Source organism: Lagenorhynchus albirostris, chromosome 7 (genome assembly GCF_949774975.1).
Source record: "Lagenorhynchus albirostris chromosome 7, mLagAlb1.1, whole genome shotgun sequence".
Classification (NCBI taxonomy): domain Eukaryota; kingdom Metazoa; phylum Chordata; class Mammalia; order Artiodactyla; family Delphinidae; genus Lagenorhynchus; species Lagenorhynchus albirostris.
This window is the reverse complement of record NC_083101.1, coordinates 107,026,256-107,042,991: the sequence shown is the minus strand read 5'-3', so window position 1 is coordinate 107,042,991 and position 16,736 is coordinate 107,026,256. Positions and strand designations below refer to the sequence as shown.

Genomic DNA, 16,736 nt, shown 5'->3' with positions numbered 1-16,736 from the left:
CTTTCTATATTTCATAGCTGGCATTCTACCCTAAGGAGGAGCTTTGCCTTTTCCCTCATTGATTTATTCATATCAATACATATTGAATAAATAGCACGTGTAATATATACTAATTCTTGGGAGATATAGGTGGAAAGTATTTAGGTGGAAAGGTCATGACGTCTGCAGCTTACCCTCAAATGTTTCAGCAAAATAATAGTAATCATACATACACACACTCAAGGGTGTTAAAGCAAATGTGAAAAATGTTATACTGTTCACCTAGATTGAATATTTAAGGAATATCACTGTACTATTTTGCAACTTTTTCACAGATCTGAATTTTTTCAAAATATAAGGTCCAAATATATATATAGCAATTTTAATCAAGACACTGCCAAAACCTTCACAAATATTTGAAAATAAGTCAGCCTATAGATTTAATTTACTGCATTTGAATGTATTCAAAGTTTATTACCATTGTCTATAGATATTTAACACTAGCGTCTGTGCAACAGTCCTCCGAGGCAGAGGGAGAACATGACACATAAATCTTATACACTAAGATAACAGTACCATGTTTGACACGTTTGTTTGATTCAGTAAACCAAGCTTGACAAAGCAGCCAACTCAAGATAAATGATTCCAGTCTTAGGACATAAGTGAACTTACCACTTAAGGGAACATTACAAATAATACTAAAATGTTACACAGACTTAACGGAAGTTCAGGATTTCCCCTATATGCTGACAGGTTCATCATGTAGAAACCTGTACATTACAGCACTCTGAGGTTTTAGCAAAGCATACATTACAGACACATTTGCCATACAGTGCAGTTTTATTGTGTAAGACATGAATAATAGTGCACTTAAATCCAAGAGTCACATTCAAATATATCAAGAGTACAATTCAAATGCATGGCTACTGAAGAAATACATACTCTTTTTTATTTTTTAAAATAACTAAGTTGTGCAAGTACAACACTTTCAGTGTAGATGATAATAGATCTATAAGGATTCTAAAAAGCAGAACTCAGGGTGTGTTTGTGTAGAATAATCCACCTCTCCAAAAATACATGCATTTGAAAAAGTGAAGCAAATGTCTTGGGCAGAGAGACACAGGCAGTGTTGCACAACTTGTTTTTATTATAAATCACAAATATATTTAATCTGTATACTCACAGATAAACAGAATGGCCCTAGAAGACAGTAAGCTCTCATCATGAAGTATTTTCCACGACAATGTAGTGTCTGCAGTGAGCCCCGTTATTTTTCATTAATTAAGCAGAAACTACAGTTCTGCACTGCAGTTCAAAAATAGGACATTAGTTTATTTTAAAGGGAATTTAGATTACAAGTTCAGACTTTCTAAAACCTAGCCCTAGAGTTTCAGAAGGTCTCTTCTGGGCTTTTGGTTTAAAGGAAGAAAATGCTGTGGACACTAGATTATAAGGACTGAGTGAAGGCAGAAGTTGTTTTATTCAAGAAAACAAAAATTAGCATTTCATACCATCTGAGAATAGATATTAATGTAGAAACCAGTCTTTTACTGTTTTTTGTTAAGATGGTGAATTACACAAAAATACTACCTATAATAACATATTGTACCAGCTCTGGAGGGGAAAGATTTGAGCCATGTTAAAGAATAAGAAATAATTAATCTCTGTTGTCCTGAGGTATAGGATAAACCTGTATCAGAGGTACTGAATGAATGACTTCATTCATAAATTTCAAAGCTTCCAGAACCAGGGGACTAACTGTTTTAAATATTGCCCATTTTTTGTCCAGGAAATACCTCTCTGATAAAGAGTGCTCCTAATAGATTCATGTTGTTTTAATTCATTAAATCTGGATATGGGTAAATACCAAAACTGTGTCTCAGGTTAAGGTCTGATAGTAAGTGAACCTGATGACTTAGTTAAGACTAACAATTAAAACAGCTAATCTTGGGGCTTCCCTGGTGGCGCAGTGGTTGAGGGTCCGCCTGCCAATGCAGGGGACGCTGGTTCGTGCCCCGGTCCGGGAGGATCCCATGTGCCGCGGGGCAGCTGGGCCTGTGGGCCGCTGGGCCTGCGTGTCCAGAGCCTGTGCTCCACAGCGGGAGAGACCACAGCAGTGAGAGGCCCGCGTACCACAAAAACAACAACAACAACAAAAAAAACAAAACTAATCTTGAAACCAGATAACTTTAAGAGTTATATCTTTAAGCAGATTATTTTTAAATGCAGCAAAATGTTCCCCGTTTTTCACTTCAAGAGACAATTACTGGTCAAATCTTTTCCATATATTGACTTTTTTATTTAACATAAATACTGACTGAATCAAAGACTAAAATCTCACTAAATTTTCATCCTTTAAAATGAAAAGCAGTGACATATCACCTCTACAAAATCAGGCTTTAGAATTCAAAGAAAAGTTTTAAAATTCTCCATACGGATCTTAAATGACTATCTATCGTCTTCCAAAGTTTTCCCAAAAATCACTTTAAAAACTTGCTTCAAAGGCCTAAGTTTTCTTACAAATAAAACAAATTTATAGGTGTCTTAAATCTGTAAGATTTTGTAATTTCTGCTTGTTTTCTTCCCATTTAATAAAATCAAAATGAAAAATGTCAAACTACTGAGAAGTCTTAGACCACCCAAAAAGTTTCAGCATTTTTATATAACAAACTATGTTCCTCTAATTTTTAAAAAATTATTAATTTAAATCTAAGGATCCTTGTACTGTAGCAATATTTTAAAAATATTCTTTGTGGGGCTTACTTTTTGCATTCCAAAAATGTAAACCAGCCTTCACAATAATGTACATGAACTTGATTATATCTCACTTTATTATTGGCTTGTAATGGGGTAATCTGCATGCTCACTAATTTGGCCATCATTCTCTTCATTAAAGTTTTTAAAGCCATATTTATCAAAGACAATTCTCCAAACTTAACCTTTAATAAGTAGCTTCTCTTAAGTATATCCACTGTAATTATTCTTTTCATCCAAGGGATAAGTAACTTAATAGTATTACTAAAAACCCTCTTCAAATTATATTGATAAAGCACTTGTCTTTGACAGAGTTCTCAGGTTTGTGGAAACCTTAGTATTTGTCTTATTAGATGACCCCTTTGAAATTGTATTGATACCAAAGTTTGTTTTTACACCCTGTAAACAGAACTGAGGTTTGGACAATCCCTAATTATAAATTAACACTAAAACACAAACTTGTCCAAACAGCTTATGATTGCTGTCTCAATAAGAGAAAGAAAAAGAAATTGAAACACTATGCTATTACTGTAATCTGGCTCACATATAAAATGTTCATCAGGAAGACAGTTATAAGTTGATGGCGTACAATTTCTCCATGACCAAAGCTAATAAAAAATCCCTCCAAAGTTTCCACCCACAGAAGCCTTATGGCCAATTAATATTACCAGTGAGAGTCACTTCTAAAGAATCACTAAAAGAAAATCTCTATATGGTTTTCCTTATGGGGCCGTTAACTGAGAAGAAAAAGGCGCCTTCTTCAATTTTAAGGATCCATAAAATGCTGGGGTGTTTCCTCTTTTAAAAAATTAATATAGACATTTCACACAGATGTCTACAGCAAGAAAGTACACCTTCTTTGCTCCTTGCCTTATTAGCCTTTAGGTGAGGGCTTTAATGCCCCAAGATTCATAACTATAGCCAACAAAACAGGTCACGAATAAAACTGGGCTTAGAGGAGAAAGCAGACTAATTTACCAAAAGAGAGCTCTGTGGATTGCTGTCTAGCCTTTTGCTAAAAGTCTGAGGAAACAGAAAAAAAAAAAAGTTTGGGCAGCTGGAGATAGAAAGTATTTGCCACTTTTTAAGGCTTCTGAATGTGGCCATAGATTTTCCTACAGTTGATTTTGAAGAATTAAAATTTTAACTCAATACATAGCCCTAAAGCAGGGTTCAGTTTTGGTGTGTTTTACAATGAAATGGTTATATATAGATGGGATAGAAATGGTATTAAAGACTGCCCTTCAACTATCCTTTTAAAGGAAAACTAGAATTGACAGTATCTGTTAAAATGACCTGTGCCACAAAACAAAAATGTATAAGGAAAGCACCAAACCACAAATTTTAGAATTGCAGGCATAAACCAGCATAGCACATAAATATAGTCGTCAGTGTTTCTGTAACATTGAAACATTTCAAATTGGCTTCTGAAGTTTAAAACATAGCTGCATCACGTTCATAAACTTTCACCTCCACTTAAATTATTATTTGCCTAGCATATAATGGAAATATCAGCAGTCAAGATAAATGTTCAAAAGGCTCAAGACAATAAGAAAATTTTAACCTTAGTATTAGTGAACTCTTAGAATATTTAAAAATAAAACAAAACATAATAAAACACACATATCCATACATAAACCAGTGCAATAAGAACTTCAGACAAGGGCGGTGCATCTCTGGTTTAAGGAAACCGTATTTGTAGCTTAATCATAACAAATTAACATCTATTCTAAATGACGGTTTAACATTACATCCAGCATTTGACACACATTTAACATGTGTGTCAAAACCCTGAAAACCAATTCAACACTAAAGATACCTTATCAGTAACAAATTCCTACTTTATTTCTATATTGCACATATTTTAGTATCTGTTACAATAAATTTACTTCTTCTTAATGTAAATATCAGAGGACTATAGCTGTTGCCCTTTACGTAAAAATAATTTACCTTGAATAAATATTCAGCTTTTGTTTTCTTGACAAATCAGAATGAGGATGGATTCAGCTCTGTCAGTCCAAAACTGTTTTAAAGAGAATGGCTTTTTTATGTGGCAAAGGTATTGGAAATGGTATGTTAAACACAAAATTCTTCGTTTCTCAACCATTTCAGGTTTGAAAAATATTTCTATATTTGGAGTGCTTCAAAGTCTGATCCTTTTTTTAAACTAACATATATTCCCTAAGAGTTTAATCATATTCTTGACTGGTCTGGAGCACTGTTTGGAAAGTGGATGCAGAGAAAAGCTTAGGGTGAAATGGCATATAACACAAATGGCATTAAATAGGTCACTTGTTTCATGTAAAATAAAATGACTAGCACCTCCTTCCTGCTCCCAAAGTGAAGAGGCCTAACAGGCCACATGAAACATGAATAATTATAGTAAGTTCCATTCATAAAGTTTTGAGGAGTCCATTATATTAGAAGGTTCTCACATCTAAAGCCTTAAGTTTAAGGCTACTGTGTGAAAGTGAACTGAAGGGCAAGGGAGAGAGAGATGGGATACCAGTCCTGATGGTCCTCCGAGGGCTGCAGGGGATCTGGAATTCAGGGACTCTCCTGCATCCCATCTTCAGTCTCCAGTTCTGCCAACTGCCGCCTAAGGATATTTACTTTTGCTTGTAATTCCTTGTTATATTCAATGATGTTAACCATTTCTTCATATGCTTCATCCAAATACTTGGAAGATCTGTTCCAACGCAGAAAAATACCTATTGAATCCACAAAAGGAAAAAGATACACACAACGGATTAGCATTATAATTGTGGTTAATATATAATCCCATGCATTATAATCCTTCTCATTTTTTCACAATTCACATCTGTGTTTTATTATACTCTAAAATATACAACAATCTTGAGGTATTGAAAGAGTACAATTGAGTACAGTATTCAAGATGTTACTATTAGGGAACCCCCATAAGGTTAACAGCTGATTTCTCAGCACAAACTCTACAAGCCAGAAGGGAGTGGCATGATATATTTAAAGTGATGAAAGGGAAGAACCTACAACCAAGATTACTCTACCCAGCAAGGATCTCATTCAGATTCAATAGAGAAATCAAAAGCTTCACAGACAAACAAAAGCTAAGAGAATTCAGCACCACCAAACCACCTCTACAACAAATGCTAAAGGAACTTCTCTAAGAGGGAAACACAAGAGAAGAAAAGGACCTACAAAAACAAACCCACAACAATTAAGAAAATGGTAATACTAACATATATATTGATAATTACCTTAAATGTAAATGGATTAAATGCTCCAACCAAAAGACACAGGCTTGCTGAATGGATACAAGAACAAGACCTATATATATGCTGTCTACAAGAGACCCACTTCAGACCTAGGGACACACAAAGACTGAAAGTGAGGGGATGGAAAAAGATATTCCATGCAAATGGAAATCAAAAGAAAGCTGGAGTAGCAATACTCATATCAGACAAAATAGACTTTAAAATAATGTTACAAGAGACAAGGACACTACATAACGATCAAGGGATCTATCCAAGAAGAAGATATAACAATTATACATCTATATGCACCCAACATAGGAGCACCTCAATACATGAGGCATCTGCTAACAGCTATAAAAGAGGAAACTGACAGTAACACAATAATAGTGGGGGACTTTAACACCTCACTTACACCAATAGACAGATAATCCAAACAGAAAATTAAAAAGGAAACACAAGCTTTAAATGACACAATAGACCAGATAGATTTAACTGATATTTATACGACATTCCATCCAAAAACAGCAGATTACATTTTCTTCTCATGTGCACATGGAACATGCTCCAGGACAGATCACATCTTGGGTCACAAATCAAGCCTCAGTAAATTTAAGAAAACTGAAATCATATTAAGCATCTTTTCTGACCACAATGCTATGAGATTAGAAATGAATTACAGGGGAAAAAAACGTAAAACGACGAACACATGAAAGCTAAACAATACGTTACTAAATAGCCAAGAGATCACTGAATAAATCAAAACATACCTAGAGACAAATTACGAGAACATGACCATCCAAAACCTCTGTGAGGCAGCAAAAGCAGTTCTAGGAGGGAAGTTTATAGCAATACAAGCCTACCTCAAGAAACAAGGAAAATCTCAAGTAAACAATCTAACCTAAAGGAACTAGAGAAAGAAGAACAAAAAAAACCCCAAAGTTGGCAGAAGGAAAGAAATCCTAAAGATCAGAGCAGAAATAAATGAAATAGAAACAAAGAAAACAATAGCAAAGATCAATAAAACTAAAAGCTGGTTCTTTTACAAGATAAACAAAATTGATAAACCATTAGCCAGACTCATCAAGAAAAAAGAGGGAGAGGACTCAAATCAATAAAATTAGAAATAAAAAAGGAGAAGTTACAACAGACACCGCAGAAATACAAAGCATCCTAAGAGACTACTACAAGGAACACTATGCCAATAAAATGGACAACCTGGAAGAAGTGGACAAATTCTTAGAAAGGTATAACTTTCCAAGACTGAACCAGGAAGAAATAGAAAACATGAACAGACCAATCACGAGTAATGAAATTGCAACTGTGATTAAAATTCTTCCAACAGGGGCTTCCCTTGTAGCGCAGTGGTTGAGGGTCCGCCTGCTGATGCAGGGGACACGGGTTTGTGCCCCGATCCAGGAAGATACCACATGCTGCGGAGCGGCTAGGCCCGTGAGCCATGGCCACTAAGCCTGCACATCCGGAGCCTGTGCTCCGCAATGGGAGAGGCCACAGCAGTGAGAGGCCCGCGTACCGCAAAAAAAAAAAATCTTCCAACAAACACAAGTCCAGGACCAGATGGCTTCACAAGTAAATTCTATCAAACATACAGAAAACAGCTAACACCCATCCTTCTCAAACTCTTCCAAAAAATTGCAGAGGAAGGAACACACCCAAACTAATTCTATGAGGCCACCATCACCCTGATACCAAAACCAGAGAAAGATACTACAAAAAAGAAAATTACAGACCAATATCACTGATGAATATAGATGCAAAAATCCTCAACAAAATACTAGCAAACAGAATCCAGCAACAGATTAAAAGGATCATACACCATGATCAAGTGGGATTTATCCCAGGGATGCAAGGATTCTTCAATACACGCAAATCAATCCATGTGATACACCATATTAACAAACTGAAGAAGCAAAACCATATGATCATCTCAATAGATGCAGGAAAAACTTTTGACAAAATTCAACACCAATTTATGATAAAAACTCTCCAGAAAGTGGGCACAGAGGGAACCTACCTCAACATAATAAAGGCCATATATGACAATCCCACAGCCAACATTGTCCTTAATGGTGAAAAACTGAAAGCATTTCCACTAAGATCAGGAACAAGACAAGGTTGCCCAATCGCACCACTCTTATTCAACAGTTTTGGAAGTTTTAGCCACAGCAATCATAGAAGAAAAGGAAATAAAAGGAATCCAAATCAGAAAAGAAGAATTAAAGCTGTCACTATTTGCAGATGACATGATACTATACATAGAGAATCCTAAAGATGCTACCAGAAAACTACTAGAGCTAATCAATGAATATGGTAAAGTTACAGGATACAAAATTAATGCACAGAATTCTCTTGCATTCCTATACACTAATGATGAAAAATCTGAAAGAGAAATTAAGGAATCACTCCCACTTACCACTGCAACAAAAAGAATAAAATACCTAGGAGTAAACCTACCAAGGGAGACAAAAGACCTGTATGCAGAAAACTATAAGATACTGATGAAAGAAATTAAATATGATATAAACAGATGGAGAGATATACCATGTTCTTGGAATGGAAAAATCAACATTGTGAAAATGACTCTACCACCCAAAGCAATCTACAGATTCAATGGAATCCCTATCAAATTACCAATGGCATTTTTTACAGAACCAGAACAAAAAAATCTTAAAATTTATATGGAGACACAAAAGACCCCGAATAGCCAAAGCAGTCTTGAGGGAAAAAAATGGAGCTGGAGGAATCAGACTCCCTGACTTCAGACTATACTACAAAGCTACAGTAATCAAGACAGTATTGTACTGCCACAAAAACAGAAATATAGATCAATGGAACAGGATAGAAAGCCCAGAGATAAACCCGCATACATATGGTCACCTTATCTTTGATAAAGGAGGCCAAAATATACAACGGAGAAAAGACAGCCTCTTCAGTAATTCATGCTGGGAAAATTGGACAGCTACATGTAAAAGAATGAAATTAGAACACTCACTAACACCATACACAAAAATAAACTCAAATTGGATTACAGACCTAAATGTAAGGCCAGAAACTATCAAACTCTTAGAGAAACTCTCTGACATAAATCACAGCAAGACCTTTTTTGAACCACCTCCTAGAGTAATGGAAATAAAAACAAAAATAAACAAATGGAACCTAATGAAACTTAAAAGCTTTTGCACAGCAAAGGAAACTACAATGAAGATGAAAAGACAACCCTCAGAATGGGAGAAAATAGTTGCAAATGAATCAACAGACAAAGGATTAATCTCCAAAATATATAAACAGCTCATGCAGCTCAATATTAAAGAAACAAACAACCCAATCAAAAAATGGGCAGAAGACCTAAATAGACATTTCTCCAAAGATGTACAGATGGCCAAGAAGCACATGAAAAGCTGCTCAACATCACTAATTATTAGAGAAATGCAATTCAATACTACAATGTGGTATCACTTCACAGCAGTCAGAATGGGTATCATCAGAAAATCTTCAAGCAACAAATGCTGGAGAGGGTGTGGAGAAAAGGGAACCCTCTTGCACTGTTGGTGGGAATGTAAATTGATATAGCCACTATGGAGAACAGTATGGAGGTTCCCTAAAAAACTAAAAATAGAATTACCATATGACCCAGAAATCCCACTGGGCATATACCCAGAGAAAACCATAATTCAGAAAGACACATGCACCCCAACGTTCACTGCAGCACTGTTTACAATAGCCAGGTCAGGGAAGCAACTTAAATGCCCATCAGCAGATGAACACATAAAGAAGATGTGGTACATATATACAATGGAATATTACTCAGCCATAAAAAGGAAAGAAATTGGGTCATTTGTTGAGATGTGGATGGATCTAGAGACTGTCATACAGAGTGAAGTAAGTCAGAAAGAGAAAAACAAATATTGTATATTAACGCATATATGTGGAACCTAGAAAAATGGTACAGATGAACCGGTTTTCAGGGCAGAAATTGGGACACAGATGTAGAGAAGAAACGTATGGACACCAAGGGGTGAAAGAAGTGGGAGTGGGGGTGGTGGTGGGATGAACTGGGAGATTGTGATTGACATGTCTACACTGATGCGTGTAAAATGGATGACTAATAAGAACCTCCTGTATGAAACGATAGAATTCAAAAATTAAAAAAGTCACTATGTACATGCTCATTAATTCTTCAAAACCCCACAAAATTATGAAATAGATCAAAATCCTGTTCTCTGATATATTCAGGAATACAAACTGTACATTTACAATGGGATAAACTTTATAGTTTCACAATACAAATCTTTCTTTAAACAATTACAGAACTTTATCCAGACCTGTAAGACCTACATGTGTGAAATCACTTTCACTGGAAAAGTGGCAGTTACAGCAAAACAGAACTACACAAACTGTTATTTAAGAGCCTAAACTTCAGCACTCCCTCTCTCTCTCTCTCTGTTACTTACGAGGCAGCTTTCCAATTCTGTAGGCAACTGCTTCTTTCCCCAAATAATAATTATCCTTTTATTATGGAGTAAAGACATTTTCTCCTCTACACAAATGTACGTTAATGATATCAGCCCAAAGTAACCGCTTAAAGATACTCAGGCCAGGAGGCACAAACACCTTCCAGGCTGCAAGAAGTCAGCAGCTGGCAAGTTCACAAAAGTTTTATGATTAGAATACTTTATATTAGAATACTTTCCATAAACCAAACTGCCATGCACCCTAGACAGTCCTTCTGTAATGTGTCCAAATGCTAGATAGAAGAAGATAGAAACACAGACTAAAGACTGACCTGTGTTGATTTTTCTATTAAATGAGCTTATTTTTAAAATCCTGTTCTTCAATACAGGAATTACTTAATATTAATGGTTGACTACAATGACTACAATGTAATTATAAACAGCAGAGAGACATTTTAAGGCCAGAGTAGTGTCATTATACAATCCATATACTTTCCATGAGAATATTTTACCTAACAGGATTTCTTCCAGTTCTAAGTTGAGGAGGTAGTAAACATACAGAGAAACCCCTTTCTTAATGGTGTAGGAGGAACTCATTCATATAACAAAAAAATTTTCTTCTATCACATAATCCCTAAACTGTCAATGAGGTTTGGTAAAAACAAGTTAAATAGTCCTTTAGGCCATTGGACTCCCAATTTTGGCTTTCCTCCCAACTAACTAGATTCTTGTTTCAGTTATTAAACATGACAGTGGCTTTTAGGTAAATTGTCTCAGAAGTCTTAAACAAGTAGTACAGCTGTAAACTCTCATTTAAGAGATCACCTGTCCTGCATTTGTGACTATCTAAACACTCAATAAGCAAGGAGAAGTTCTGAGCAGCCCCAAATCCCCAAAGCACTAACACTCAGACTCAGAGACCCTGGAGACTGAGGCCACTTTCCCACAATTCTAACTAGGGGACACCTCAACTGATAAGATTAGAAGCATAAACTGAGGGGGAGGAAGCAGCTAATGACAGATATGCCAAGCGGAACAAGCCGTGAAACTGATGGCCAGAGAAGTGACAGAAACAGGCTCGGTCTCAAAACAAGGAAGCAAAGCAACCTGAGACCCTTTTACACACAACGGGCAGTTTCCACACGAGAATTACCCTTGAGACAATAATGTATTAGAACACAGTATACTAACTGACATTTATAGTACTTCAATTTACCAAACAGCTATCATTCCTGTGTGTATGCCTTATATTGTTTAATATAAAGATGAATAAAAATGTACCTACAAATGTACACTACCTACAAATTGGTTAAAAAGAAATTAAATGGTTTTTTATAGTCTTTGCTTAATGAATGGATAATATGTTTTAGATAGGTTTTGGTTATTTTTTAAAAAAACAAGCTTTAGTATTTAAGGAGATAAACTTCAAGAATCTGAAAAATTAATGTAGGTAAAACACGTTCTTTAGGGGGCTTCCCTGGTGGTGCAGCGGTTGAAAGTCCGCCTGCCGATGCAGGGGACACAGGTTCGTGCCCCGGTCCAGGAAGATCCCACATGCCGCAGAGCGCCTAGGCCCGTGAGCCACGGCCGCTGAGCGGGCGCGTCCGGAACCTGTGCTCTGCAACGGGAGAGGCCACAACAGTGAGAGGCCCGTGTACCGCAAAAAAACCAAAAAACACATTCTTTAGAATAGACATGAAAATTAAGCCTGGATTACTGTTCCACACAAACAGGATATCTGTATTACTGCACTGATGGATGGCATTTATGTACGTTTTGTGGAATCTTACTAGAATGACTAGTTCATTACCCCTTCAACAGCCTTCAACAGAAGAATCTACCTAATGACTACTTAATAAAGCAAACAGAAACCATCTCCTAGGAGCTTACAGTTTATACCTGTCCCAACCACCTATCACTTTTTCTACACAAAAAGTAATGTACTTTTCCTCACACCCATTAGGATGGCCTATCAAAGGGGAAAAGCAGAAAATAACAAGCACTGATGAAGATGTGGAGAAACTGGAACCCTTGTTCATTGCTGGTGGGGTCGTAACATGATGCAGTCATTACGGAAAACAGAATTACTGTTCCTCAAAATACTGAACGTAGCATTACCATATGACCCAGCAATTCCACTTCTGGGTACATACCCCAAAGAATGGAAAGCAGGGCCTCAAAGAGATGTTTGCATGCCTATGTGCCAAAACGTGGAGGCAACCCAAGTGCCCACTGACATAAGGATAAACAAAACATCATGCACACACACAATAGAAAATTACTCATCCTTAAAGAGGAAAGAGAGAGCTTCCCTGGTGGCGCAGTGGTTGAGAGTCCGCTTTCCGATGAAGGGGACACGGGTTCGTGCCCCAGTCCGGGAGGATCCCACATGCCGTGGAGCGGCTGGGCCTGTGAGCCATGGCCGCTGAGCCTGTGCTCCGCAACGGGAGAGGCCACAACACTGAGAGGCCCGCGTACCACAAAAAAAAAAAAAGAGGAAGGAGATCCTGTCCCATGCTACCACATGGATGAGCCTTGAGCACATTAATTATGCTAATGAAATAAGCCAGTCACAAAAGGACAAATACTGTATGGTTCCACTTATATGAGGTACCTGGAGCAGTCAAATCCAGAGACAGAAAGCAAAAGGGTGGTTGCCTGGGGCTGGAGAGGGGCACTGAGAAGTTGTTTATGGGTACAGAGTTTTAGATTTACAAGATGAAAAGTTGTGGAGACCTGTTTCACAGCAACATGATATACTTAACCATACTGAACTGCACACTCAAAGATGGTTAAGTTGGTAAATTTTGTGTTTTTGTCACAATAAAAAAAAATGTACCTTCTTATCTTGAGAAAATATCCGATATAAACAGCAGTATCCATGTACTCATGTACCCACAGGCAGTCAAGAGAACATCCTAGACTATATTAATAAAATGTTTGCGAAGGATGCGTGGCTTACCCTCCCACAGCTGAAGACTCTGTGGAGCAACTGAAGGCCAGATGACAAGATTGTTGGCTTCAAAGAGAGGGTTGGTGAACTTACTCAGTTCACTGGGCCGGTTGACCCAAGACCATAGAGACATCGTTTTCTGCTGTAGCTTCAACTTGCATCTGATCAAGAAAGAAAACTGCCATTAAAGCAATTAATTTATGACCATAGAGACATCGTTTTCTGCTGTAGCTTCAACTTACATCTGATCAAGAAAGAAAATTGCCATTAAAACAATTAATTTATGACAACCACTATTAAATGCTCCTTCTAACAGGACAATTTCTTTTCTGTTGTATGTTAGAAAGCAGAACACAAGACTTTTAGCAGAGGAACAAAATGTTGTAAAATTAAAATATTTGTCAGCATTTTTAACTGTCAACAACATCAAAACAAAGACTGTTTTGCAGGCTTCCAAAGCTGGCAACAAAGTTAATCCACCAAGAAGATATAATAATTATAAATATATATGTATGTTGCACCCAAGCCACAAAACATATGAAGCAAAAACTGACGTAATGGAACAGAGAAACAGACAATTCTCTAATATAGTTGAGGATTTCACTATCCCAATAACTAGACAGAAGATAAATAAGGAAATACAGGACTTGAACAAAATGTAAGACAAATATAGAAAACTCTACCCAACAGCAGAACACACATTCTTCTCAAGTGGACATGAAGCATTCTGCAGGCCAGACCACGTGGTAGGCCACAAAACAAAGCTCAATACATTTTAAAAGACTGAGATCATACAAAGCATCTTCAACCACAAGGGAATGAAGTTAGAAATTGATAACAGAAGAAAAACTGGAAAATACATAAGTATGTGGAATTATATAACACACTTTCAAACAACCAACGGTTTAAAGAAGACATCACAAAAGAAGTCAGAAAATACTTACAAATGAATGAAAACAAAAACACAACATGCTAACACAACTCCAGTGAAAGTAATGCTCAGAGGGAAATTTATAGCAAGAACCTATGTTAAAAAGGAAAGATCTCAAATCAGTAATCTAACTTTACATCTTAAGGAACTAGACAAAGGAGAGCAAACTAAGCCAATGCTTGCAGAAGGAAGGAAAAACTAAGATTACAGAGGAGACAGACAAAAAAACTTCTTAAAATAACATCAATGAGACCAAAAGTCAGTTCTCTGAAAAGATCAACAAAATTGTTCCTCTGGCTAGAATGACAAAGAAAAAGGAAGATGCAAATAACTAAAATCAAAAATGAAAATGGGACATTACTACTGACCTTACAGAAATAAAAAAGATTTTAAGAAAATACTATTAACTGCACACCAACAAATTAGATAATCTGGATGAAATGGACAAATTCCTATAAACACAAAAATTACCTAAACTGACTGAAGAAATAAAAAATCTCAACAGACCTATAACAAATAAGGAAACTGACTCAGTAACAAATAATCTCTCCACAAAGAAAAGTCTAGGACCAGATGGTTTCACTGGTAAATTCTATCAAATATAAAAGAAAAATGAACACCAATCCTTCTCAAACTCCCCAACAAATAGAAAAGGAATATTTCCTAACTCATTTTATGAAGCTATTATCACCCTGATGCCAAAGCCAGACAATGATACAAGAAAACTGTAATAGGCCAATGTCCCTTACAAATATAGATGCAAAAATTCTCAACAAACTACTAGCAAACCAAATACAACAGCACATTGAAAGGATTATATACCATGACCAAGAGAGATTTATCCTAAGTATACAAGAGTTCAACATAAGAAAATCAATGTAAATCAATGTAATACACCACATTAATAGAACAAAGGGAAAAAAACCACATGATCATTGCAATTAATGCAGAAAAAGCAGGTAACAAAACATCTTTTCATGACAAAAACACTCAATAAATTAGGAATAGAAGGGAACTTCCTCAACATGGTAAAGGGTACTTATGAAAAAAAACACAGCTAACATCATACTCAACATTACACTCGTGAAAGACTGAAAGCTTTCTCCCTAAGATCAGGAATAAAACAAGAGTGCCTGCTTTCACCACTGCCATTCAATGCTGTAGTGGAAATTCATTAGACATGAAAAAGAAAGAAAACACATCCAAAGTAGAAAGGAAGACATACAATGATTTCTACTTGCAAATAACATGATCCTATGCATAGAAAATCCCAAAGAATCCACACACACACACACGAACTACTAGAGCTAATAAATAAATTTGGCAAAACTGCAGGGTACAAGATAGACACAGAAAAACAGTCATGTTTCTATATGCCAGCAGTGAATACTCCAAAAAAATTAAGAAAACAATTCCATTTACAACAGCATTCAAAATATTAAAATACCAAGAATAAATTTAACTGAAGAGGTAAAATATTTGTATACTGAAAACTATAAAATATTGCTGAAAGGAATTAAAGACCTAAATAAATGGAAAGACATCCCATGTTCATAGACTGGAAGACAACACTGTTAAGGCAGTAATAACTACCCAAATTGATCCACAGATTCCAATGCACTCTCTATCAAAATTTTCTTACAACTCAACAATAAAAAGACAAATAACCCAATGAAAAAATTGGCAAAGTATCCAAATAGATATTTGGATATCAAAGAAGTGATAACACAAATGCCCAACAAACACATGCAAAGCTGATCAACACCATTGGTCCATTAAGGAAATGCAAATCACTGTAATGAGATTTACACCACTTTACACCCACTAGGATGACTAAATCAAAAGGGCAGACAATAAAAAATGGTGGAGATATGGAGAAACTGGAGCCCTCATACATTGCTGGTGGGAATGTAAAATGGTGCTGCCACTTTCTTTCACAGCTCCTCAAAATGTCAGTTACCATACGACCCATAATTCCACTCCTAGGTTTATATCTAAGATAAATGGATATATGTCCACACAAAAACTTGTATACAAATGTTTAACACAGCATTATTTATGGTAGCCAAATGATGGAAACAACCCATTTTACAACATGGATGAACCTTGGAAATATGCTCAGTGAAAGAAGCCAATCATAAAAGACCACATATTGTATGATTCCATTTATATGAAATAGTCAAACAGGCAAATTTATAGACTAAGAGCAGATTTGTGGTTATCAGGGGCTAGGGGATGGAGGGAGGGAAAATGGATAGTGACTGGTAATGGATATGGGGTTTGTTTTGGAGGTGATGAAAATGTTCTAAAATTAGGTGCAGTGCTGGTTGCACAACTCTGAATATACCATTTTTAAAAATTACAATAAATACACTTTAAATGGCTGAATATTATGGTAAATGCATTATATCTCAATA

General features: G+C 36.2%; 1 protein-coding gene and 1 long non-coding RNA gene across 2 annotated transcripts in view; one reads left to right on the top strand and one right to left on the bottom strand.

The window, feature by feature from the left end:
* Window positions 1-16,736, top strand: part of LOC132523912 (uncharacterized) — an 87,313-nt gene that overhangs the window by 69,377 nt on the left and 1,200 nt on the right. The window lies entirely within an intron of this gene.
* The window catches only part of MTMR9 (myotubularin related protein 9), an 85,832-nt gene continuing 70,037 nt past the window's right edge, over window positions 942-16,736 (bottom strand). The window contains exons 9-10 of the mRNA XM_060155787.1: window positions 13,398-13,549; window positions 942-5,444 (exon numbers count right to left, since the gene is read on the bottom strand). Of these exons, the coding sequence (XP_060011770.1) occupies window positions 5,281-5,444; window positions 13,398-13,549 (316 nt within the window). The 3' untranslated portion in view covers window positions 942-5,280. The remainder of the gene's footprint in view (window positions 5,445-13,397; window positions 13,550-16,736) is intronic.